The sequence below is a fragment of the Neolamprologus multifasciatus genome, chromosome 7 (assembly GCF_963576455.1).
Source record: "Neolamprologus multifasciatus chromosome 7, fNeoMul1.2, whole genome shotgun sequence".
NCBI lineage: Eukaryota > Metazoa > Chordata > Actinopteri > Cichliformes > Cichlidae > Neolamprologus > Neolamprologus multifasciatus.
In genome coordinates this window covers 64,697,373-64,725,102 of record NC_140445.1, presented here as the reverse complement: position 1 = coordinate 64,725,102, position 27,730 = coordinate 64,697,373, and the positions used below count along the sequence as shown (strand labels likewise).

Below are 27,730 nucleotides of genomic sequence, written 5' to 3'. Positions count from 1 at the left end.
GCCACCAGCTTAAACCGCTGGTGTATGGTAAGATGGATCCATGTTGTGACCCCACCTTTTCTGCAGACCTTTACTGTAATTAGTGGGTATTTGAGTTACTCTTGTGTTCCTATCAGCTCGAAGCATTCTCCTTTGACCTCTGATATATCAACAAGCAGAGAACTGCTACTCACTGGGCAGTTTCCCTTTTTTCAGACTATTCTCTCTAAACTCCAGAGATGGATGTGTGGGAAAATCCCAGTTTCTTAAATACTAAGACCAGCCCCTCTGACAGCCATGCTGCATTCAACATCACTGAAGTCATCTCTCATCCCCACTCTGATGCTGGGTTTAAACTTCAGCAGGTCGTCTTGACTATGTCCATGTGTCTAAATCTTTTGAGAAGCTGCCATGGGATCGGCTGATTAGATATAACTGAACAGGTATACCTGTTGACCTGGGTGTTGGCTGTATTTTTAGCGGGATGGCTCTGCTCTGGAATACTGGGTTCTGTTGTATATGCAAAGCCAGGAGACAGCACTGAATAAGGTAGACGTCAGCGATGACAATCGTGATACTAATTAAGACACAAAAAACATGAAAAGGAGGAGATGGGTTGGAGGTGGGTTGCACAGGGGCTTGCAGCTGCACCAATTTTCAAGCAAAAAGATATAGGTTCATCTTTTTTTATTTGTTATAACTACATTTGATTAATCAGACATACAGTACATAGTTGATAAGCTGATGATGGAAATAAGTGTTGTTTGTATCCTGGTAAGTAACCTGGTCTTCGAGTGAGAGCTTAATGTACTATATACTTTGGAGTACCTCTCCAAATGCAGCTTGTTTACAAAAATGTTGTTACTATGTGCCAACTTGGTTCCTGGAGCCCCAGATTGGTCTTTACTAGAGTAATCTTTATCTTACCAATCTTAAAGGGAAAGAGAAAAAGAGTAACCACAAAATCATACAGTCACAATTTCTATTTTAAAGGGTGGACCGTAATTAAAGACAACAAGTCTGGCAACTGTCTGACTGGAAGCGGTCCCACGCTGTGTTTGGGAGGGCTTTCTTTCTAAACATGGCCCCAAAAAATACCAATCAGTTATGAAGGCAGGCCGCAGGAATTTTTCATGATTAGGTGCCTGACTTCCACTCTCAGCCACATTAGAGGTCATAAAAAACATCTTGCAAAACATTATGCACCACATTATAAGTACACGGTCTAAAACGAAGTCTGCCTGCAAATTGCATTTCGCATGTGGCATTTATCCTGACTCCTGAGTACAGGAGGTCCAGCGTCCACAGCCCAGCTTTGCTTTCTGGGGTTGTCAGTAACCACGTCAAACACAGCGGCTCACGTCTGAATCACCTTTATATTGCAGCCTTTAACCTGAAGAGCAACACTTAATATATCTGTAGGCTGTGTCAAGACAAGAGAGATGTAAACAAAGATATAGATCTGAAATTGCTTCGATGTTTTGCTGTCAGTTATGTAGAAGAAGATTAGATATCGAGATTTTATGTCACATCATTTATTTTTAACCTCTTATCTCGATCAGTAGAGGAAATGCAACCAGAGCTGTTACACTGAAAAGGAAGTTTTTTCAAACTACAGTGTTTGGGAAGAAAGTCCCGCTCCTGGTAACGCACTCATTCTGGCACCTTCTCATTAAAACTGTCTTGGCACAACAGACAGCCATGTGCAGTAAATTAGAAGCAGCCAGACAGCGTGCTGCGAAAACACTTTGATTCTAATCCTCATCTGTGTGACGGAGGAGGCGGCCTGCTGTCTGGAGTACGAGATGGATCGGGTGGATGCGAACACAAAAAGGACGAACTTTACCTTCTTTTCATAACTTTTGTGTTTTGCCAAGACATTTCCTGCCACTCAGTTCTGTTGTGCTTTTACAGTAAACAGATAATCTACTTGTACTAGAAACTGAAAACACTGCTGGATCACTACTCGATCCAGGAAGTGAAGACTTGACTAGTCAAACCGAGACTTGACTTGTTTCTTTGTTGCAAGATTCCGAGGCTTGTAACCATGGTAACTATCCTTTTACCTTGGGAAAATGTAAAATTTCACTGCATACTCCACGGAGCCCAAAGGATCAATATTAATAAATTCAAAGCTACAGAGCCGGAAGAAGAATTAACAAATGCTCCAGTACACATGAGAGGTAGAGCGGAGAAAACTTTCTGGTTTTACAAAGTACAACAAATCCTTGATTTCAGAAGTTTGCCCAGTAACAGCACCTTTCTTCACAGTGTGACTCTACCATCTGATGGAGCTTATATCACAACTGGTTCCCCAACATTAGATTAACTGTGTGGAAAATCCCAGCAGTGATTTGTTGAATGGGTGAATTAAGTTTCCTACACGCTGAAAAAATCCATCTCTTCAGCGCAACAAGAAAACAAGCAAAGTCCGAAAATAGTGAAATCCAAACTAATTCCCGAAATAGCTCCAGGCACACTACATTCTTCCAGTTTGTTGTTGAAACCCTATCAGCAACATCACAATGATTTGTTTTTACTTTTTTATGTCTTAATAATGTTTCAAGTAGACTTACAACACTCAATACAATTTAGCAAAATGGAAAGATTTGAGGAAACACTGGACATAAATGATAAAAAAGACATACAGATCACAGGTACCAAAATCACCATGCCAACACGCCCATGATGGCAGATGATACCAAAGGTATATTTTCACCCTCTTAGTTTAGAAGGTTAACAAGTCGAAATAGAGACTGTAGTCGAGGCTAATGGGCATGACATCAGGTTTGCAGGCATGCATGAAAACTGAGAAGATGATGGATTATCAAAGGTGCCAGTTGGTACAAATGTTTCAACATACAACAAATGTTTAACTCAAAACCTCAAATTTCAACTTTCGAGTGCAGAAGTCACAAACCTCTGTAACCATGCCGCTGTATCAAGACTAAAAGCTGCTCAAAGATGAGCCGCTTTTCTAGTTTTTCTTTTTAAAGATTTTTACAGAGAAAACGTACATCTTGCTTATTTACAGCTGACCTAATTGTTCTTATGTGAATGTTCAAGATATTTCTACCACCTGACTCCACCTTGTTTGAGAACTGTCACCTGACAGCACACCTGTCCGACCTGACTTTTATGTTTTCCGCGTCTCTTCTTGCGTGTCATGTTCTTTTTGGCCCTCTTGAGGCAAAATATGTCCTGATACTTAGGTGTGAGAGCTCGAGGTGAAAACAGAAGGCACACCCGACTGTGCACAAGGAGAGGAGTGGTTGACATAGCTTGATACTGAGGCTTCGTCTTCTATCGTTACCGCAAGGGTGTGACAGAATGTCCTTGTGATCAACCAGGAAATTCTGAGTATTTTTAATTTTAATATATTCTGCTTCAACTTTGTGAACTCTGTGGCATTTAAAAGACAGTTTGAGCTTCCACACAGTCACACCAAAGTCAAGGAACATGAAGGAAGAATGAGGATAAGAAACAGCAGCCTTTAGAAACATCTGTCAAGCTTCAGTGGCTATGATGAAGTTTGCAACTGCAAATTTATGTGTAAAGTGCGTTTGTAGGCCACTCCTGTGTTATTTGTATGAAAGGCTCAGAGTGTAAACACTGCAACACTCCCATAAAAGATAAAAGAGCAGCATGGGCATGAAAACGTGAAAGACTGCTGTCACTAAAGTGTGATCACACAGTTTTATTTAACACAAAACGTGAGAAGAAAACTATATCTCGATAACTACACTCAGCAGAGACAATCCAAGGATGAAATATTCTGCCAAGCTTGGAAAAAAACAAAATCCCAGTGAATGAACTCACCCTGTGTTTGAGATAGACCGGAAAACAGCTGCAATGTCGATCTCTACTGTTGTGTGTTTGAGTGTGTGTGTGTGTGTCCCAGAAGAGCTGAAAGTTTAGCATCCGTGTAATCTTCCCAGGCGGTGCTGCTGAGAATGACTCAGCTCAGGAGGGAGATTTACAGGGCAGCAAAGACTCCTCCTTCACTCTCGCTCACACACCCCTTATTTAAGTGGCTTTTAAAAAGTACCGATTCACACAAACCGAGAGTTGCACACACACACGCGCGCACAAAGACACCTTCACATGAACTCTGTACCTTTAACCTCACAGGAACTGCACGTTTAGACCTTAAAAGGTTCAAATACATAGAAGGAAAGAGAACAGACACAAATGCCTGTCAGAGCAACATTTTTCCAGAAAAACAACAAATTTCAGAGAATAGAAATAAATGTAGTTTAAAGTTATGGAATAATAAATTATCCTGTTATTTTCAGGTACACTGAAGGGTTTTCCAGCTTCCTCTCACTTGTGAAACTCATTTGTTATAATCACACAATGAAGCAAACAGCAGAAAGCGAAACAGGACCACTAGCAGAGGACAAACTTGTTTTTCAAAAAGCCACAGCACTTCTTCCTCCATCAGCGTCTCTTATTAGTGAAGCAGCTGATCAATGATTGACAGTCACCACAGAAAAAGCAGCCAAAACAGCTTCACTGCAGTTCTGTCATCCTCAAATCTAATCGAAGCCCCCAAAATAAATCTTTATTTAAATCAGCTCGTCCTCTTGAGCCCTGTTATTTATGCTAACATATAAAATGTAAAAACTCCCGATTAATCGTGAAATATCAAAATGAGGCTACATTAAAATGAAGCATCACAAAAGGAATTATGGGAATAAACTAAATGTACCTTTTACAGAAGTCTCCACTGGGAAGTGCAACTCAGTCTTCTCCATGTTCTGCATCTAACGTGTGCTGCACAGCTGCTCCCTGGTGTCTATGTGGTGAAAAGGTCTTGGTCTGATCTACGTTGCTATGTATCAGCTTTGAACCATCACATGGTTTCAGATAAAAAAAAACCCAACAAACAACAACAACACAGGAAGCCTTAATTTAAGTCACGCTGACACCTCTGACAGAAACAAGTCTTGACGTCTTGCTTACTGCAACATGTAAACGCACTGCAGAGCAGCACTGCAGGGAGTGATGAGCATTATTTGGTTCCTTCATTAATAAACTAGTTGGACAGGTATAAATTCAACTCCTGTTAAATTATCTGTCTTTACAAGACTGGAAACCACAACTCCCGTCATGCTCACCTTGCTTTGTTTGCTTGTTTGTTTGTTTTTACTTTTATATGTTTTGTAGAAAACTGAGAAAAAACAAAGTTGGTGGTTTTTTTTAAATGAATGCTGTGATTACTCAGAAATATTTATTTTTTTATTAACAATTGAAAGTTTTCTCGCTTTAAATTTCCACCCTGATTTGTTTTGTGATGTTTATTATGGAGTCCTGGTGATTTTTTGTGAGGTTTGCACAGTGTTGGTCAAGTTACTTGAAAAAAAGTAATCAGTAACTAATTACTGATTACTTCCCCCAAAAAGTAATCCCGTTACTTTACTGATTACTTATTTTCAAAAGTAATTAGTTACTTAGTTACCTTTTAAAAACACGATTTACAACCTGAATAGGTGATAAAGTGATAGATCTTTCAGCCCAATTCTACTTTTTCTGCATAATCATCATACAAAATGTAATCAAATGGAAAAGTCTCTTTTTAAAACTTGTTTTATTAGTTTTAATCTTTTAACTTTATGCATCAAGCAAAAATTTAATTATCTGCAACATTCTCTGACTGGAAGACATTTGTTTAACATTTAAACCTATTTTCTGCACATTCCAGCACATAAAATAAAATATTTTTGTGTTTACACTCAGTCTTTCAAATAGATGCAAGTAAAACACAGCAGAAAATAAATAAAGTCAAAGACTAGCGGTCCTGTTGCTCTATTTTCACCTGCAAAGCAGGAGTAGAGTAGGCGGAGGGTTACCCTGGTGCAGGTGTGCAGCGGTCAGTGGAAGAATCCGCGAGTTTCTCTGTGAGTTTCCCATTACGTCGTAGCTACTCGGTGCTTGCTCGGAAGTTTAGGGGTTTTTTCGCTGTAAAAAGAAGTTTTCTTCCCACGCACAACGGACACTAATGTTTTTGTCACTTTTTATGGAATCAAACTCAAAGTAAGATCAGTACTTCCACGCTTTAAACGCTGCACGCTCATACTCTCTCTGCACTCGATATATGATCCATTGTTGATCTGCACACAGCTGTTGTCACGAACGTCGCACTCGCTTACGTCACTGTCATGAGACATTCTCGCAAAAAAATCACGGTTTTAGTAACGCAGTAACGCAGCGTTCCTACGGGAAAGTAACGGTAATCTAATTACCTTTTTTGCAATAGTAATCCCTTACTTTACTCGTTACTTGAAAAAAGTAATCGGATTACAGTAACGCGTTACCCATCTCTGGGTTTGCACAAATATTTCAGTAATAAATGTGACTGTATTTTTTTATTTTAGTGCGACTTTCAATATAATTATTTTACTCAAGAACCACTATCCATCCTGTCAGTCATGTATGCAAATCCCTCCAACCACAAAACAAAAGCATCCAGTGATGAGCCACAACAATAAAAAAAACTTGTCTGTTGGGAACCTTTTGGTTCATTCGTGTGGTTGTTACTTTGATACATACCGCCCACCTAAACATTTCTGCAGCAGAAACACATCTCCCCTTGTTATCACCATGACAAAGCTCCTCTGCACTGCAAAAAATGTGGCTTGAATGGCTGGAGGAAAATTACCTGAAGTTGTTACCTGGCCTTAAATTCCCCACATGCCAATCCAACGAGCCAGCACCTTGTCGAGAACAGGTCCTGTGTCTTAGGTCACAGCTGTTTTGGCAACACAACAGGACAACTTTCACTATATTAGGCTGATCAGTGTACAAATTGGACAAGCATACCCTGGTTACTTAGTGCATGTAAACATCCTTTGTAAGGACAAAGGCGTTCTTGTTACATTTATTTGATGAAAAACTGAGCTGTGAAACGAAAGCTTTTGAGACAAAGTCACACAAACTGCTTCAAAGCCACACACATACATGCACACATGTACGCACACACTCCAAATAGCACTACCTCGACCCTTCAGCTTGAGAGTGCGTTGTTGCTGTGCACGTTTGGCTCCACTTTTACAGACGAGGCTTTCAATGATCCAGTCGTGCTAACGCACACTGTGTGAGAGCACATGACAGACAGAATGACACGTAACAATTACAGCCAGTCCTGTGAGCTTGGAGTTGGGGCTTTCAACTGCCCAGACTTTCTTCAGATTAAGCTTGCATCATCCTCTAATCTGAGGGCCGTTGTGAGATTACCCCACGAGTCTGCTTCGAAAGACTAGATAATATAACAAACCTGGATGAAAACCCAGGTGCAAAAAGGAGAGGGACGTACAGGCGTGAACTAGAAAGAAGAGAAAACGAGGAAAATGAAGAATAGGAAGCCGCAGAGGGCCAGAGGTAAGCGCCCATTCATCAAAAGAAGCAGACCGTGAGACACAAGCATGTTTGCGAGCGTGAGCGCACACACGAGTCTGATATAAAAATAGAGCAGCGACCCGCAGCGTTTTTCACACCCCTGCATAGCAGAGAGTCACAGGAAGGAGTGCTCATAGTGTCCTTCACAGTATCATCCTCTGTCCTCACTGTGCACGTTAACTGATTTTACTCAGATCCAGAAGGTCTGGCAAAGCTGAAAAATCCATGTAGTCTATTGACTTTGAATGCAAATGTGTGGAAATCAGAGGTGTTGATTGAAAAGAGACGATGGACATGTGAACATGGCAATGAAAATCAAGATGATGCACAAAGTGGACATAATATCGTCCAGATATGAATACTAACACATCTAAAAGTCTGCGTGCAAGCACTTGAGAGAAAGACCGTAAAGATAAATGGAGGTGCTGTAACGTACCTGTGGACTGTTCGATCTTCACCGCCACACAGGTCTGCTCTTCGGTGTTCTCCGACTGGAAACAGGTAGCTTTGCCCTTCCTCTCTACAACACAACATGCACAGAGTTCCAGATTTAGAATAAAAGTAAGTTGACAGAATTTGTGTAGATTAAGAGTCTATTTTAAAGGCTGACCTGCATATCAGACAGAAGCTTTAAACAGTTCGAGGCTTCCCCAGATTTTATGGAAAAGGTCCACCGACTCAGATCAAACCCCGCCCCCAATAAACTTATACAATGATCAGGAGAGATTGTGAGATCTGACGCACTGTTGTGGTAGCTGCATTTATCAAGATCTGGAGTACACTCATGTTTGTTTTGAGAATGAAAGGGAGGATATAAGCCCTTGGAGAGAGCAACCCTAATTAGTCTGTCTGTGATATGTAGGCCGTCGTCAGCAGGGAGAGCAAGCGCTCTTTCAAAACAGCCGTTTAATATGCACATAAAAGATTAAAGAGAAAATAGCAAGTCGTAAAAACAATGAAGAGCTCGTGAGCGTTCCAAAGCCTCCAAACACACACACACACACACACACACACACATACAGCAGAGTAGCACAAACACAAACCTATGCCCTCAGTCAGATGTAATCATCGCCTCTATAGACACCCTGCTCTGTCACACCAACCTCCTCTTTCACTACATCATTAAATATTCACTGTGGCAGCTCCATGTTCAAAATCCACTGCCAAACACATCCACCACATATCCACACCAGCTAAGCCCCGCCTCCCTAACTTTGTCCAACCTGTGTTTTCCTCCTGATCGACTCGTTCTTAATCTTGCCTATCCAGGTAACTTTCAATGAGAATCGTACAATATTCAACCCTCCAGCTTCACCTATGTGTCAACATTAACCACACAGAAATGATAACGATGAAGCCAATCAGTCGGGTTTTTTGTTCCACAGAAATGTTTTGGAGAAATACTAAAAAGAAAGCATCAGTGTGTATTTTGTAAACACTACAGCGGAACAATATGACTGATTGAAAACGAGTTACATACCATCAGCATGCAACAAACTGATAATGATTTTAAACATTTGGAAATTAAAAGAACTGCATGTTTGCTCAGAGGTTGTGGAGAAAACTGCATTTCCTTGAATGACACGCTCCAAAACGAAGTCACTGCACACAGACACTAGGGGTATCACACCATGATACTGTGTAGCATGGTGATATTTTGTTTGCTAATAATGTATCGATACAGGGACAGCAGAAATCGATATTTTGTTACAAAAAGGTTTTTGTGCTCTGACTTCAGAGCATGTTGATCCTTTTTCTGAGCAAGAATCCTGACATTCCTTCACTGTCCAAATGTGTTTAATAAACATGACAGTTTACTTATTTTAATTTAAGACATGTTTTATTTTAATTAAGTTTAAAACTTTTTTATTTAATGTAAAATTATATTTTGTTTTAATTTACTTTCAAATTCTTCAGTTGCTGAAGGGGCTGCATAGTTTTCATAAACTGCATAGTTCAGAATAGCTATAATTGTACCAGATGGTTGATTCAGTTAAGTTGGACTAGACTGTAATACAAACCGTTCAGTTTGTCAACAATCAAACTGAAATGAGAGAAAGACTGAGTGTGAGACTTTGATATGAGAGAAAATGAATATTGATAAAGTTTACCTTTATGTACAGAATCTGAATATCACAAAATATTTTAAAAAATTGCAATAATATCGTATCGTGCGTTAAGTATTGTGATAATATCGTATCGTGGGATGTATGGTGATTCCCACCTCTAACAGACACCACTGTTAAAATAAAGCTACAGAAGCACTAACATAATAACAACCTGGGGAGAAGTTATCCCTTTATTGAGCAGTATGGGTGTTAATATAGTATCTATAAAACTTGCCTGTTTAAAATGATTATCTCACCAATGTTTGTGGGCAAGATAATAAATGGGAGAATTTTTAAAGCAACTATCTGTCATTATAATCTGGCTTGTTGTGCATTTAATTAATTCATTATCAGCTGCAATCATATTGTTAATGGATGCATGTTGCTAAGTGAGGCTTAGCACTCAACCCTTTTTGATTGTGGTCACTTCAATCAAGCAGATTGCAAAGAAGGCAATCTACGCTTATAAACAGGTTATAGTTTTGTGGTAAATCATCTTCTATTTCATTTCAGTTGCAAAACTGGTGTTGACATCATCCTGCTATGTTTTCAGCCTGTCAGGAAACTACACAGATTAAAAAGATAAAGGAAATCATATCCCTCCATAATACATGACAGGCTAACATAATGAGTCCTCTTACACCAGTGAATTGAATTGTATTACAACATTCATGCCTCGCTTATCGTTTCTCAAACTCAATTCTGTACAAGCGTTTAGTGCTGCGTCAGTCAGGATATACGACGCAGCAGCGAGTGGAGCGAGCCGACATAATGGAGCGTGGATAATGGTACGTAAACCAATAGTAGAGTAGCTCAATGGGGGGTCGTGCAAACGGTGGAAATGCAGATGACGGTGTGTGTGTGTGTGTGTGTGTGAGGGAGAGAGAGTGAAGGGGGGTATAATATCCTGGCGCATGGATTAAAGGAGGGCTTTCTCCACCCACCATCTGGACTCCTCATGACAGGCCTGCCTGCTGTTCAAAGACACACACACACACACACACACACACACACTTACTTACTTAACAGTATACAAGTTAAACCCCAGTCGAGTTCCCTACTGAAAATATAACAAATGTAAGCAGCTTAAGAAAAGCATTATGTGCACGTCTACAGAGTCAGCCTATGGAGGCCCCTCCTCCGGCCAACTCTTAGCCATGTGTCACTGCGTTCCTATTGTTTCCTTAAGTGGGGGGATGTGTTCTGATGTCAATACTGAGAATAAACTCAAAAGAGAAAATGCCTCACACTTTGGCGACTACACGCAGCCACAAAGGTCAGAGAAATAGCTTTGTGAGATGTGGCTGATGACTGATGGAGGAAAGTGGACCAGCCCTTCTACTGACGTACTCATCATGCAACTGTCCTGACGCTAAAGCTTCCCCTCCCTGTTCATTAACATCCTGTTGTTGTTTTATGTGATGATCTTTTTGTTAGAAGTCCGAGCATAACACAACTGATAACCTCAGCAGACCCGGAGACAGCACAATCCACACACAAAGTGAACACTGGTCACCAGGTAGGATCTGGGATGCGATGTGGGATGAGAGTCGCCATAAAGTCTCAATAGTGACAATGAAACCAGAAGTTATATTTATAGTCTCCTGTTAAGGCGGCGATAACGACAAGTTTACTGAGAGGAGCTGAGAAAGAGAATTGGCCAGTGAGGAGGAATCAGATTTACAATAACAGGAAGTCAAGCATTTATTAAAATGACTGATTGAGGAAGTGAGAACGCTGAGCAGACCTCGTCCGTGGTTCTTGGAAGAAAGCTGCCAGTTACAGTAAACATAAACTACACAGGTGTGAGGGAGTAAATACTGCTGCTGACACATTTTGATTGTTTTACAGTTACACGGAATCACAATTGTGCCTTTGATGTTCAACAACACAGGTGGCAAACTGCTACAAATTGTTCTCTTGGCAGTCGAAGTAAATAAAAAACTAATTTAAAGGGTTATGTTCTAAGCTAGCGGTCCCCAACCCCCGGGCCTCGTTTGGTCGCATGGTACCGATCGTTTGGTCGTTTGGTACCGGGCCGTGTATGGTTTTCAGGGTTTTTATCGGTTTTCAGTGTTATTTTGTTATCGTTTTTATCGTTTACTCGGTTTTCCTGGGTCTTTTCACGTGTGTTATGAATAAATCTTCTTTTTTTCGGTACCGGTACTAGTTTTATTTTGTTGTATTTATCCGCGACACCTTAAAGGCCGGTCCGTGAAAATATTGTCGGGCATAAACCGGTCCGTGGCCCAAAAAAGGTTGGGGACCGCTGTTCTAAGCAGCTCTCTGCACTACCAAACTTTAATGCTACCATATCGGCACCTCGTCCTTGACAGCTACAGTAACCTTTGCTCAGTCAGTGAGTCGTGGCATTTATCTGAACTTCAGAAATGAGCATCTGCGTACGCGACGTGTCGTATCTAATGATCAAAAAGTGGTGTAAACAAACCTTTTATCAGGTCAGTTTTGGTTTGTGGTGCTAACACTGATAGACGTCTGTGACTGAAAACACCAAATGAGCTCCAACCCCACAGTCACCACCTGTGTTCTCGCCAGCCTTCAACACTGTAGGTTACAGTTGTATAATTCACATAAGGACATGTAATAAACTATAGATGGTTTAAACTAAAAATGAGGGTATTCTATCTTTCTCCATCTTTAAACATTATTGCAAGAACAGCAAAGTTAACTGATGCTGCTGACAAATATGTAGCTGAAAAAATCTGCCACAAGTTCATTCTTGTGTGCTACACCTCTCCGATTACAGCACAACAAACATTTAAAGCTCTGCAGCACCAGGTAAGATTATGAGCAAGAAATAAACGCCACTGCTTCACCATTCACACAAAAGCTCTGAAAGGTCATTGAAAAGGTTCTTGCATAATTTCCCTTGACAGGCAGGCTGTGTGTCTAAAATGTTTCTTAGGTGACTGTTCTCACACTTATCTAACAGTCACCTGTGTGTTTGGGTTTCTGTGGTAAAGGCAGCGCTTCCTCCAGAGCTTTTTTTAATCCGTAGTTCACCAACACTTTTTCATCTTTAGACACTTTATTTATTTTGTGTGTCTGAAAATATGACAAAAAAACAAAAAGTAAATTTTTTACACTACCTGCCAGGACTCCTCCCAAAAAGAGTTGTGTTTTCCCCGGCTGGGTAAACACAGAATGGTTATCAATCCTATAGTGTCTTTTCCATTCAGGAGTATCCATATTTATGAGAAATTACAGTCCGGTCTTCACACACACGTTTCCTTCTTGGCTGGTAAGCTTATGTGTGTGTACCTGTGAGAGCTTTGGAGTCTCTGTATCACTGCACAAACCGGTTCCCTGGAAACTAGAGTCACCTGGCGAAGCAGACAATTGCAGGAAGGGAGGAGGGACAGGTCGCCCTGCAAGATATTTATTCACGGTCACTTTCATGACTCCCTTAGAATGCTTTGAGAGTTGGCGAGGAGGGAGGAGAAAGTGAGAAGGCAGGAAAAAGCAAAGGAGGAGTTAAAGAAATGCAATAAATCACTGGTGAAGAAAGGTGGAAAAAGGAGTGACTGTGATATGGAGAAGTGAGAGAGAAAAATTAACCAACTGTAACAGTTCATATTTAGTCATCTGTGGTCATGCAAAAGTGTTTTACAACCCATTATTTAACCCATTTTACATTATAATGAACATTTGATCCACCCTGCTAATTTCTCTAAAATGTTATTCACCTTAAACTGACTGCACGGAGCTGAACCTTCACCTAGTCTCAGTCCTGATATATATATAAGTGTAAAGAGAGGACGCTGCTGATTAGGGACGGGTACCGGTATCCATAAACGGTAGTAACCAGACCGAAAAGCAGCGCACATTTCGGTGCTTTTTTTTCCTGAGCTGTGATACACTTTAAATTCTAGCCAATCATTTTACGTTTCCGAGGATAGTAGGCGGGTCCAGGTACGTACATTCTTTTAGAGCAGAGCTACAGATTAAAAATGCCCAAGGCGAAGCGGTCAAAAGTCTGTCTGTACTTCACAGCAAAAGATGTAAACTCAGCAGCTGCAACAAGTGCTTTAAGCTGATACTGTGATACTGTCAAAGGAGGTAACACCTCGAATCTGATGAAACACCTGGCGACGCATAGCGTTTTTTTAAAAAGCCGAGAAATGCGCCGTATTTGATAGCTTGCTGTGAGACCTCACAGCGAGCATATCTACTGCGGGTGTGGTGCCTGTTATCGACCCGGAGTTAGCAACATCCCCCAAAAACCCGAAGAGGAGAGTCCTGGCCCCTAGCCCTGCCAGTGTAGCAGAAATGATGAGGATGATGATGCAGCAGCAGCCGTTCTTCTCTGTGTGAGTAGCTTAATGTTGTTCGTGTGTAATTTACGTTGAGTAGGCTAACCACGTTATTACATTAATGCATGTAAGGTGAACTAGCAAACACCGTCGTAGCTACATGCGGCTGTCTTCTTGTTTGATGGCAGATACTCCCTTCACCCTGGACAAAAAGGCTAAAATGACCAAAGAAAAAGTGGAAAACAGTTAAACATGAGAGGTTTTTGGACAAAGTTTGTGTTTTTTCCATTGTTTAAGCTGCTTCCAGCCAAGAGTGATACCATATTCAATTCAATTCAATTCAATTTTATTTATATAGCGCCAAATCACAACAAATGTCGCCTCAAGGCGCTTCATAGATACAGAGAAAAGCCCAACAATCATATGACCCCCTATGAGCAAGCACTTTGGCGACAGTGGGAAGGAAAAACTCCCTTTTAACAGGAAGAAACCTCCGGCAGAACCAGGCTCAGGGAGGGGCGGCCATCTGCTGCGACCGGTTGGGGTGAGAGAAGGAAGACAGGATAAAGACATGCTGTGGAAGAGAGACAGAGATTAATAACAGATACGATTCAATACAGAGAGGTCTGTTAATACATAGTGAGTGAGAAAGGTGACTGGAAAGGAAAAACTCAATGCATCATGGGAATCCCCCGGCAGCCTACATCTATTGCAGCATAACTAAGGGAGGATTCAGGGTCACCTGGTCCAGCCCTAACTATATGCTTTAGCAAAAAGGAAGGTTTTAAGCCTAATCTTAAAAGTAGAGATAGTGTCTGTCTCCTGAATCCAAACTGGAAGCTGGTTCCACAGAAGAGGGGCCTGAAAACTGAAGGCTCTCCCTCCCATTCTACTTTTAAATACTCTAGGAACAACAAGTAGGCCTGCAGAGCGGGAGCGAAGTGCTCTAATAGGGTGATATGGTACTACAAGGTCATTAAGATAAGATGGGGCCTGATTATTTAAGACCTTGTATGTGAGGAGCAGGATTTTGAATTCAATTCTGGATTTAACAGGAAGCCAATGAAGGGAAGCCAAAACAGGAGAAATATGCTCTCTCCTTCTAGTCCCTGTCAGTACTCTTGCTGCAGCATTTTGGATTAACTGAAGGCTTTTCAGTGAGTTTTTTGGACATCCTGATAATAATGAATTGCAGTAGTCCAGCCTGGAAGTAATAAATGCATGAACTAGTTTTTCAGCGTCACTCTGAGACAGGATATTTCTAATTTTAGAGATGTTGCGCAAATGGAAGAACGCAGTCTTACATATTTGTTTAATATGTGCGTTGAAGGACATATCCTGGTCAAAAATGACTCCAAGGTTCCTCACAGTGTTACTGGAGGCCAAGGTAATGCCATCCAGAGTAAGAATCTGGTTAGATACCATATTTCTAAGCTTTTCAGCGCCGAGTACAATGACCTCAGTTTTATCTGAGTTAAGAAGCAGAAAGTTAGTGGCCATCCAAGTCTTTATGTCTTTAAGACATTCCTGCAGTTTAACTAATTGGTGTGTGTTATCTGGCTTCATGGACAGATAGAGCTGGGTGTCATCTGCATAGCAGTGAAAATGTATGCTATGTCTTCTAATGATGCTGCCTAGGGGAAGCATGTATAATGTAAACAGAATTGGTCCTAGCACCGAACCCTGTGGAACTCCATAATTAACCTCAGTGTGTGAAGAGGACTCTCCATTTACATGCACAAATTGGAGTCTATTAGATAGATATGATACAAACCACTGCAGTGCAATACCTGTAATACCTACAGCATGTTCTAATCGCTCTAATAGAATATTATGGTCAACAGTATCGAATGCTGCACTAAGGTCAAGAAGGACAAGCACAGAGATGAGTCCACTGTCAGAGGCCATAAGAAGATCATTTGTAACCTTCAATAAAGCTGTTTCTGTGCTGTGATGAACTCTGAAACCTGACTGAAACTCTTCAAATAAACCATTCCTCTGCAGATGATCTGTTAGCTGTTTGACAACTACTCTTTCAAGGATTTTTGATATGAAAGGAAGGTTGGAGATTGGCCTATAATTAGCTAAGACTGCTGGGTCTAGAGATGGCTTTTTGAGTAAAGGTTTAACTGCAGCCACCTTGAAGGCCTGTGGTACATAGCCGATTATTAGAGATAGGTTGATCATATATAAGATCGAAGAATTAATCAATGGCAGGACTTCTTTGAGCAGTTTTGTAGGAATGGGGTCTAAAAGACACGTTGATGGTTTGGAGGAAGTAATTATTGAAGTTAACTCAGAAAGATCGATTGGAAAAAAAGAGTCTAACTTAACATCAATGGAACTAAGAGTAGCTGTAGATAATATTACATCTGTGGGATGATTATTGGTAATTTTTTCTCTAATGATAAAAATTTTATTTGTGAAGAAGTTCATGAAGTCATCACTAGTTAACGTTAAAGGGATGGTTGGCTCAACAGAGCTCTGACTTTTTGTCAGCCTGGCTACAGTGCTGAAGAGAAACCTGGGGTTGTTCTTATTTTCTTCAATCAGTGATGAGTAGTAAGCTGTTCTGGCTTTGCGGAGGGCTTTCTTATAAAGCAACAAACTATTTCTCCAGGCTAAATGATGATCCTCTAAATTTGTGACACGCCATTTCCTCTCCAGATTACGAGTCATCTGCTTTAGGGTACGTGTTTGAGAATTATACCACGGGGTCAGGTACTTCTGATTAGAGACCTTAGTTTTCACTGGAGCTACAGTATCCAGAGTCGTACGTAGTGAGGAGGTGAAATTATTAACAAGATAATCGACCTCTGTTGGGGTAGCGTTCAGATAGCTGCTCTGCTCTGTGTTGGTACAGGGCATTGACGATGATAACAGTGGCTGGATTATATTCTTAAACTTAGTTACAGCGCTTTCAGAAAGACATCTACTTTGATAAAGTCCACTCTCCACTGCTGCGTAATCAATTATTGTAAATGTAAATGTTATCAAGAAATGATCAGACAGGAGAGGGTTTTCAGGAAACACTGTTAAATGTTCAGTTTCTATGCCATATGTTAAAACAAGATCTAGAGTGTGATTAAAGTGGTGGGTGGGTTCTTTTACATTTTGAGAGAAACCAATTGAGTCTAACAACAGATTAAATGCCATGTTGAGGCTGTCATTTTTAGCATCTACATGGATGTTAAAATCACCCACAATAATTATTTTATCTGAGCTCAGAACTAAATTAGATATAAAGTCTGAGAAATCAGACAGAAACTCTGTGTAAGGCCCAGGTGGACGATAGATGATAACAAGTAAGACTGGTTTCTGAGTTTCACAGCTGGGGTGGACAATGTTAAGCATCAGGCTTTCAAATGAATTAAAAGTCTGTCTTGGTCTTTCATTAATTAATAGACTGGTATGAAAAATTGCTGCCACACCGCCCCCTCGACCTGTGCTTCGAGATTTCTGGTAGTTAGAATGACTCGGGGGTGTTGATTCATTTAAACTAACATAATCATCCTGCTGCAACCAGGTTTCTGTAAGGCAGAGTAAATCAATTTGTTGATCAATTATTAAGTCATGTACTAACAGAGACTTGGAGGAGAGAGACCTAATATTTAATAATCCACATTTCACTGTTTTACTCTTTGGTTCAGATGTGGATACTGTATTGTTCTTTCTTTGTGATTGTTTAAGTTGTTTGTTTTTTGTCTTTTTGGAAGCAGACACAGTCTCTATGGAGATGGGTTTTTTGGGGGGGTAGCAGGAGGAGAGAAGCTGCAGAGAGGCGTGTAAGACTGCAACTCTGCTTCCTGGTCCCAACTCTGGATAGTCATGTTTTGAGGGGTTTAATAAATTTATCGATATTTCTAGAAATGAGAGCTGCTCCATCCAAAGTGGGATGGATGCCATCTCTCCTAACAAGACCAGGTTTCCTCCAGAAGGTTTGCCAATTATCTATGAAGCCCACATCGATAATGTGGGCTTCACGAAGCCCACATATATGCCCCCACAGCTATGGGGCATATATGCCCCATAGCTGCAGAAAAGGCTAACATTGTTATCTTTTTACAAAAAAACAGCTGAACATGAGAGGTTTTTGGACCAATTTTGTGTTCTCTATCCTTTAAGCACCGTTTAAGCACCGTTTAAGCACCGTTTAAGCACCGGCACCGTTTCAAAAGTACCGGTTTGGCACCGGTATCGGATAAAACCTAAACGATACCCATCCCTACTGCTGATGTAATTCTATAACGATGAGATAAAGAGATTATTATTCAAAAGAAAATCCACCAAAAAGACACAAAGAAAGCAAAGTAAGCTAAGCGTAATATGCAAGGCTGCCCTAGATTGAGATAACTGCTATTCAGATGTAACTCATAAATAATGGAATAGCGTGAATGTATTAGCATGCCAAGTCACACCCCTTTAATCGTATGTTCATGGCGGTGATAAAACGTGCGTGAGCTTTTCTTGCTTGACCCAGAGGCTACTGAAAGAGACCAGATGCGTCCGTCTCTGTTCAATCTCGTTCTTCCATTATGGACAATTACCAGAGAGTGATGGCTTTCTGTCACAGGCATAATAGAGTGAAAATTAAAAGGCCTTGTAAGCGTTTTGTGTATTCAAGACAACCAGATGAGACCCTGCGTCTCCAGCTCACGGTGCAAACGTGAGAAATTGACGTCGTTTGTTGTCCATGTAACACTTAAAAGAATAAGCTGATTTTTCTGGTACCTCAATTTAATGCCAGTTTGTTGGGCTTTCATTTAACCCTGACACAAAGTAGCTGCAGAATGCATCATCCATGTTGTCAGGCTTGGTTTCATCTTCATTCACAGCTACCTATTTGCAATACTGGGATTGTAAACTGGGATTCCCTCTTGTTTTTAGCTTCTCTTTCAGCACAGACTCTTCGGCTGCTAAATGCAGTATCCTGTGCTGCTTTTGCTGAGATCACAGACCTGTCACAGTCTTTGTTTTCAGCTACAAAATGCCACACTTCTTGCCTCATAAAATCTGCACATCACTGCGCCTCTTTGTTTACCACCAGGCACCCCACAAAGCTCCAGCATGTGAAGATAAGCATGATCTGAACATGCTCTCCGGCCCATGTCTAATGAGGGCAGGCCAACTGGGTGACTGGATGTGCTACAATCCTCAAGCTGAACAACACTACGGACCCTTCCCCCCGTCCCATAGAGACAGGAAGAGATGGAAACTATAGGCTTCCTGTTTGCTGTTGCAGGGATAATCATTCTCTGGAGAAGAATGACTATAACAGACCATTTAAACATGTTTGTCATGCCAGATGGCAGACACTAAGTCCCACAACTGATCCAAATAGCTATACCACAACCAGGGATGCTAAGAAAAATAAAGTTAGCATCAGAGGGCTATGAGAGCACACAGCAGTGTACGCTACAATCACTGAGACCTGAGGCAGAGCTTGACTGTTGCAGTCTGTGATAACATCAACAGGCCACAGTCTTTTCCTCTGTGTGCCTTTTTTCACAGCATCTTTTGCATCACAGCCATCTCATTTTTCTTGTCATCTCCTCCTTCATCCACATGACCTGCAGGTCTACCTTAAAAAAACCCAGAAAGATCACAGCTGGTGTGGCAGAAGCTCCCAAATGTGCCAATCAATAGCATGTCTGCCCGATTACTATGCCTGACTGAGTCCTGGGAGACCTGTATGTTCATAAATGAACAGCAATGCTTATTTACGACAAGCTCTTCGTGATAAGCCTAAATCAACTGGATCTCAAGGGTCCAACAGATTAACTGGAGATTTGTGAAAGAGGAAACCTCTGTGCAGCACATCAGCCTGGGTATAAAAAGGCAAAAATGTCTTAAAGTCCTTTAACTAGTTCTTCAACTAAAGCAGCTCTGTTTAAATCCCTTGCTCCTTTATAAAAAAGATTTCTATTAATAACCATTTATATTTACAACACTTTGGCAAAAATCTCACGACTTCCTGAACCTAATTGTAGCTCCAGATCCAAAAATAACCACATGAGAAGTTCCCACAAACTGCTGCTAACGACTAAGTTGTTATTGCTCTTCCGATGCTGCCTTCAGTTCACGACGATTAAATCAGTGAAATGTGCCTGTTGTTCTTACGCACCGAGCAGCCCGAGGCGACAGACTGTACGGATGTCGTGTACAGAAGGTGAGCGACGGCACGCGGCATTTCTGGAAGGTCGTGCCAGCAACAGTTCAGAGCTTCTCACAGTAATGCAATAGACGTGATACATTTTAATCTGGAAATAAAATCGTGAGGTTACAATGTGACCGACTACTACTAGAATCTACTATAACGTGTGGGACAAGCTAACGTCAGCAGTTTTCTTCTTGTTCTTTGTTAGCCAATATTTTGGGAGCAAATATGCCCAGGTCTATAGATCTGCACATTTCTGTTCTATACTCTATTAAATATCTTTGTTTGTCTCAGTTTCTTTTATTCTTATGCATCAAGCAGAGAGTAAACAAGAGAGAATCGTTAATGCCAAACAGATCTGACTCGATGCATAATGGATGAAGTAAATAGATGCTGAATATATTGCCAATCAAACAGCGTGGGTAAGGACTTGTGCCTCAAACGGGATCATTGTGCTCAGCATGAATGAGCCATTCTGACTGGCAGCAGAGCCCATATTCCCAGCACAGACTTGGAATGCACAGAAAACCCCTGCAAGCCTGAAAGCAAGCCTGCAGCCGAGCCCAGAGCCAAGGCTGGTGCTGTACTGAGGCAGAAAGAGAAAGATAGAAAGCAATGAATAACATTTAACGTGACAAACTTCCTCTATAACCAAGCTGACTATGCTACTAATTTTCTGCCCTCCTCTTTCTTCCTCATTCTGCACACTCCATTTTTAAACCCACAGATCAAATGAGCTTGGTCACCTGCTTTTCTGCTCGTCTGCATTCACGACGCTTTGCAATAAAGTGTCAAAGCATCAGCATTTGTGGTTTGTGTCATAAGAGTCTTAACAGAAGGACAAACTGCTCCACAAAAAGAGGATAAAATGACAAGGCAACCAGCTTTATTACAGCAGAGGTAGCACTGCGTCCCAAGGACAATGACACAGCACATTTAGTTTGAGACCAGATCAAAGTAAGCCATATTTGTAGAGTTATATACATTTTATTCACTGTGACACGGCTCGTTATTCTCCTTCCTCTTTTTAACTTCTCTTAAAAAAACAAACAAAAATGCTCTCTTCAGTTTGGTGCTATTTTTGGTCGCGTTACATATCTCTTCTTTTGGCGAGTTGTCCTCCCTGTGAGTTAAGATCTAACTCGGTTTTAATGCGTCTACTGTTTTAGATAACATGCAAGTAGAGGGAGAAGAGTTACGAATGAAATGACCTCCTCGTTACTCGTTGATCTTGGAGGATCTTACTGGGACCACACAGACACACTGAAGAGCCCAATCAATGCACAAGCTTTGACAACCCCCTGCCTCTTCTCGGCAGCCATGCTCAGAGTGTAGCTTGGTGCAGCCAACTTTAATAGTTTTAACTGTAAAGACAGTTAGCTACAGAGTAACGCTGATAGCACCCAGCACACGAATGAAGAGAGGCCACTCAGGTCAAAGCCCGAGTGTCATCCTTAGTCCAACAGTTTTATTGGTTAAAAAGCGATTGCGACTTTGCTGTTTTTAGGAAGTTTAGAGGGAACTACATGCAGTTCAGACTACATAAACTTTTATAAGATCAGAGTACAGCTGACAAGACAGGTCGACTACAAATCAGAGCTGTGTTTGTACGAGGTGACACAAAATCCACACACACACTGCCTCACCTATTTTCCCACAGCTCAAATTTGAAGCAGCATTTACTGACTTTAACAGTCTTTATATGTGTGCACGTCTAAAGAGGCTCAGTTGGCACTGCCTTAAAGAAAATGAATAGATTAATAGTCCTCTCCAGCTACACACACACACACACACTGAGCTACAGCACCCACCAGAGCAGCATCCTGTGGTGAGAGCTCAGGTTTGTCTTTTGTGATGTATGCTCCTCCCATTGGTAACCATCACCCTCAGCAGGCGTTTAATGTGTAAGTGTGCAGAATAGCAAACAGCATTTCATACTCTCTGTGGTTATGAACCACACACACACACTTTGTCTGTCAGCTCTGTGAACCTACCGCCCTACGGCTACAGTGTGAGCTCGACGGATGCGGGGTGCCGGCGCTGCTTGGTAAACCAGGGTAAAAATAAAAGAGACAGAAAGAGAGAGAGAAACACTGACCTTAGAGGAGGCTGTGTCCAGTGAGAATAAAAAGGTGCCTTGTGCCTCTCCCTGTGCTCTGTCGCTCACAGTAGCAGGTTGAGGCTGGTGTTAAACTGCTGCCTCACTGCATCGGTTGCATCCTCCCTTCCTTTTCACGGTCTCTCTCTCTCTCTCTCTCCCTCACACTGATACGTTTCAACACCCAGTCGCCCTTTAGCCTAACCTATTCACGCTTTCCTTCTTCTTTTACCTCATGCTCCGCTCTCTCTACAGCAAATGAGGATAATAACATTCCAGCGGAGACGGAGCATATGGTGGGGGAACGATACTCAGCCCCAGAGTAAAGCCCCCTCTGTGTGTGTGAATGCGTTTCTGCATATGCCTGTGCGTGTTGCATGGACAAGCGAACCCATTGTGTCGGGTAAGGGGAGGGCCGGTGAGAGGGGAAGAAGCCAATGGCCATACTCATCTGCCGCCCCTGCTGCTGGTGGCTATAGCACAATATAGGTGGAGAGTGTGACATGCAACAACCCCCCGCCGTGAAGAAAGAGGAGGGTGGGGTTGGGTGGAAGGCGTAAGAAAGACAATCTGAAGAGAGAGCTGATGAAGAAATGATCTCTGTGTAAAGAAAGTAGAAGCCTGACATAGTGGTTTGAAAAATTCTGTCAACTTCAGCAGCTTTCAGACTGACAGCGAGACACAAAATGCAGGTTTGAGGTAAAATGAGGGTGACTCAGTTCATAGACGTGCCAAATAAATCAGTGTCTATGGTGCCTCAAGAGGAAGCGTGCTACACAAAGATTAGAAAATTTCAGGGCTCGCAAGATTTCAAAATCTCTGGTAGCCCTTCGGACAGACACTCTTCAGTTTTTGGTAGCCCAAAATAAATTTAAGTAGCCTGGAAGAAAAGAGGACAATTTTTTGATTGACTTAAAAAAATGTTAAAACACAAACTGTAAAAAAAATACAATCATCAACTCAAATATTTGGTTCTAATTGAACAGAAATTTCTATGAACTTGTAAGAACTGTGTCAGATCCTGAATCTGACATTTCCACTGAAGTCACGGGTCAGAGGTAAGTGGAACCAAGATCTAGGCCATTTGCTTTGTTTGCAAAGGCTGCTACATTTTGCCAAAGGTCGTTCACTCTTTGCAACATCACGCTGTTCTAAACAGCTTTTTCTTCCGCGTTTCTTCTGGACTTCTTGTTGTGTTTGGTTTATTTTTAGTAGTTTTTTTGCAATTGGCGTTTGTTCTGGGAAAGATGCTGCAGACTGAGCAATAATGCATTTCTTGCATTTCTCATGGGTTCTAATGGGGTCTTTCTTAAAGTTACTGGTCCCAGTAACAAAGGTGCTTGTCGACTCAGAAATCAAGGGAAACTCAAGACGCACCCGGCAGAACATCATGTTATTTAGCTCGTCATATTCCAGCCACAGAAATTCTTTTGTCCATGAAACCAAAAAAGCTGCGCTTTTGTTTTTGCCTCATAGCCTGATTCCTCATAGCTTTTCCGTTTTGTAATCGGCTTTTCTGATTGGCTGCCCCTTCTTCACCCTCACCTGTCTTATTGTCAGAGGAATTGGTGCGCAATTAATCTGTCACTCACCAGTCAGTACTGTCGCTCTCTAGTCACAGTTTGCGCCATCGCAAAGTGAAAGTGAAGCAAAAAACAAGCGGAAATTCAAACGCAATTTCAATATGTCACATACTGACAGCTGCGTTTGCCAAAGAATGCAAAAGCATTGACATATTTTTTCTTCCTATGACAGCCTGACGGGCAGGGCTGAGATGGATTTTGGTAGCCCGACCAGAAAAATCGCTAGCCCCGGGCTAGTCGGGCTAGTCGGGCTAGCGATTTTGCGAGCCCTGGAAAAAGAAACGCTTTATCAAAGGCATTCATTTACACCTTTTTAGAAGCATTTAATTCTCTCCCACAGAGTGTGCAAAGACCTCATAAAACCTGTGTGACAAGCAGCGCAAAGCTTTTAAAACCAAGGTCGTTTATGGCCAGTAATACACCTTTGAGATAAACACGCACTCTGGCTATGAAAGGTCCACCTAACATTTATTATTAACTATAAATTCCCCCGATAAGTATTTTTTTGTAACCTTCTCACTTATTTATTCCAGTATCATTATCAGTGAAAGAGGGACCCAAACAGCTAAAGCCATACCTCAATGTATTTCAATGGTTTTCATTGTCAAGTTCACTCTTAATTTTGTGACCTCTTCCAGAGTGAAACCCAACCAGAATGAAGGTAACTTTAGTTTTGGAAAGTGTCTGTTAAAAAGCCTTTTTATTACTGGTTTTTGTGGAATTTGGGTTCAAATGGAAATATGAACAGTTTTAGAGATAAAAGCTCAAAGTTCACAGTAAAGGAAAGGAGGTTTTCATGTTTGCAGTTCAGTCTCACAAAATTATCCCTCAAGCTCTTGTGAAAGTTGAAATACAGGAACTAACAGTTTTTTTTAGCTTGATGACATGCACACACTCACACAAAAAAATTCTAAGCTGGTTTTAGAATAAATTCAGATGCCATCACAAACCCTTAAAGAACCACGTCAGGATTAAAACCTTCAACTGAAGACTAAGAGTGAAACAAGAAAGCATTCGTGGTGAGATCAGACTCTTTCCATTGGCGTGAGGTGGGCTTCTCTCAAACAGAAGCTCGACATGTGCCAGTATTAGACATCTTGTCACTTTGATCATCAGAAGTTACAGAAAAGTGCAGAGCAGACAGATATATGTTGTGGTCGGGGTGACTGGAGTGTTGACACGTTGAGAAAGAACACTTCTCAGAATGTCATTGCTGTCTGACAAAATGACCTTCCGGCCATGCTAAGTGCTACATGTATAGAGAACTGTTTGCTTTCACAAACAGTTTCCTCCTCGTGGCAGTTCCCCCTATTAAGAAATGTGTGATGCACACACAATATTGCACTGTGGGTGTTCAGTACCCACAGTAAAGACTTGTGCACCGTGGGCACTTTTCCGTATTTGTTGTAAGCTTCCTTCTTGTGGTGTCTTTATTAATTCAGACAGGCAGTCACGGCGCTTCTGGCCCATTTTCTGTTCTCCTGTCCGCTCCTGTTTTCATCTCCCTTTGCCCAGTGTGTCTTACTAATGTCTTTTTCTTTCAAGTCTTGTATAATTTCTTCACAGCCAGTGCCTGACATGAAGACCCATTAAAATTAAATACTTTCAAGTTTTCCATGAAATGACCTGCTCACGCTGTTAGTCTCAGACACACCTTAAAACACACAGTCTGGCTGGGCCTTATTAAACAAAACAGTAATTAGTGACTGGAAGGCCTAGAGAGTAATAACTACATCCAGACCTCAATATACGCAGTGTGTAGTGCTTCCTGCGGATTCTGTGTGTCCGTGAACCACATTCAGGAAATCACGGTGCTACAGAGATAATTGTATTCTCGTTTACTGCCTGGCCATTTACTGCAGAAGCCATTACAGGTCAGTTTAATCAGCACTCTCACACACAAAAATACAAAGACACATGCGGATTCCAAGGCAAGGAAGTCTTTGCTCCCAATTTTAAGAACCATAAAAATTGCAAGTAAAAGCTACGGGACAGTAATGTCAAATCTAAAAAGGTACTGAATTTAAACAGCGAGTATTTTAAAACAAGCCTCATGTTTAATCTATGATTAGCACAGACGTGCAGGACTTCAGGCCCGCAGCGGCAGCGTTTTGTGCATGATGTAGACAATCCAAGGAAAGTTATTTAAACAAAAGGGGAATAGATTTGCTTAGCTTCCGAGATCAGACGATAGATTCACCTCTCCGTGAATCGCTACCTTATTGTGGTGGAGGGGTTTGTGTGTCCCAGGGATCCCAGGGGCTATGTTGTCAGGGGGCTTTCGCCCCCTGGTAGGGTCTCCCATGGCAAATTGGTCCTGGGTGAGGGACCAGACAAAGAGCGATTCAGAAGACCCTTATGAAGAAAACATCGAGGGAACAGTTTACCCTGCCCGGGATAGGGTTACCGGGGCCCCGCCCTGGAGCCAGGCCCGGGGAGGGTGCCCGAGGAGACATGGGCCCATCCTCCCGCAGGTCCACCACCCGCAGGAGGCGCCATAGGGGTCGGGTGCATTGTGTGCCGGGCGACGGCCAGGAGCGGAGGCCCTGGCGGACCGATCCCCGGCTGCCAAGACTGGCGATAGGGACATGGAATGTCACCTCTCTGGTGGGAAAGGAGCCTGAGTTGGTGCGTGAGGTTGAGAGGTACCGGCTAGATATAGTCGGGCTCGCCTCTACGCATGGCTTGGGCTCTGGAACCAGTCTCCTGGAGAGGGGCTGGACTCTGTCTCAGTCTGGAGTTGCCCCTGGTGAGAGGCGGCAGGCTGGGGTGGGTATTCTAATATTCCCTCGGCTTGCTGCCAGTACGTTGGGGTTTTTCCCTGTGGATTAGAGGGTTTGTTCCCTGCGCCTTAGGGTCGGGGAATGGGTCCTGACTGTCATCTGCGCTTATGCGCCGAGTGGCAGTTCAGAGTACCCCGCCTTCTTAGAGTCCCTGGGGGTGGGGGGTGCTGGAAGGTGGAAGGAAGTCTCCACCTGGAGACTCTGTTGTCCTGCTGGGAGACTTCAATGCTCACGTAAGTGCACAAAGTGCACGTGGCACCAGGACGCTCTAGGCTGCAGGTCGATGATCGATTTTGTAACCAGACCTGCGACCATATGTTCTGGACACTCGGGTAAAGAGAGGGGCTGAGCTGTAAAATGATCACCACCTGGTGGTGAGTTGGATCAGGTGGCGGGGGAGGACGCTGGACAGACCCGGTGCACCTAAACGCATAGTGAGGGTGTGCTGGGAACGTCTAGCAGAGGCCCCAGTCCGCGAGATCTTCAACGCACACCTCCGGCAGAGCTTCAACAGCATTCCGAGGGAGACTGGGGACATTGAGTCCGAATGGACCATGTTCAGCGTCTCCATTGCCGAAGCTGCTGCATTGAGCTGCGGCCGCAAGGTGGTTGGTGCCTGCCCCGAACCAAATGGTGGACACCAGAGGTGAAGGGAGCCACCAGGCTGAAGAAGGAGTCCTATCGGGCTTGGTTAGCCTGTGGGACTCCGGAGGCAGCTGACAGATATCGACAGGCCAAGCGGAATGCGGCTCGGGCAGTGGCTGAAGCAAAAACTCGGGTGTGGGAGGAGTTCGGAGAGGCCATGGAAAAAGACTTTCAGACTGCCTCGAAGAGATTCTGGCAAACCGTCAGGCATCTCAGCTCTACCTGCACTGTGTATAGTGCTGGCGGAGCGCTGGTGACTTCGACTGAGAAAATTGTCAGGCGGTGGAAGGAATACTTCGAGGACCTCCTTAATCCCTCCTTAATCACGTCTTCCGAGGAGAAAGCAGAGTCTGGGGATGAGGGGAATGACCCGCCAATTTCCGGGGGCGAGGTCACTGAGGCAGTAAAACAACTCCTTGTGGCAGAGCCCCTGGTGTTGATGAGGTCCGCCCCGAGTTCCTGAAGGCTCTGGACATTATAGGGCTGTCCTGGTTGACACGCCTCTGCAATGTTGCGTGGAGATCAGGGGCAGTACCACTGGACTGGCAGACCGGGGTGGTGGTCCCCATCTTTAAGAAGGGGGACCGGAGGGTGTGTTCCAACTACAGGGGGATCACACTCCTCAGCCTCCCTGGGAAAGTCTATGCCAGGGTGCTGGAAAGGAGAGTTCGTCCACTAGTCGAACCTCGGCTACAGGAGGAACAA

General features: G+C 42.6%; 1 protein-coding gene across 1 annotated transcript in view; it reads right to left on the bottom strand.

Moving 5' to 3' along the window:
• The window catches only part of fgd4a (FYVE, RhoGEF and PH domain containing 4a), a 63,115-nt gene that overhangs the window by 17,856 nt on the left and 17,529 nt on the right, over positions 1-27,730 (bottom strand). Inside the window, exon 2 of the mRNA XM_085165077.1 lies at positions 7,814-7,897. Coding sequence (XP_085021203.1) covers positions 7,814-7,897 — 84 coding nt within the window. The remainder of the gene's footprint in view (positions 1-7,813; positions 7,898-27,730) is intronic.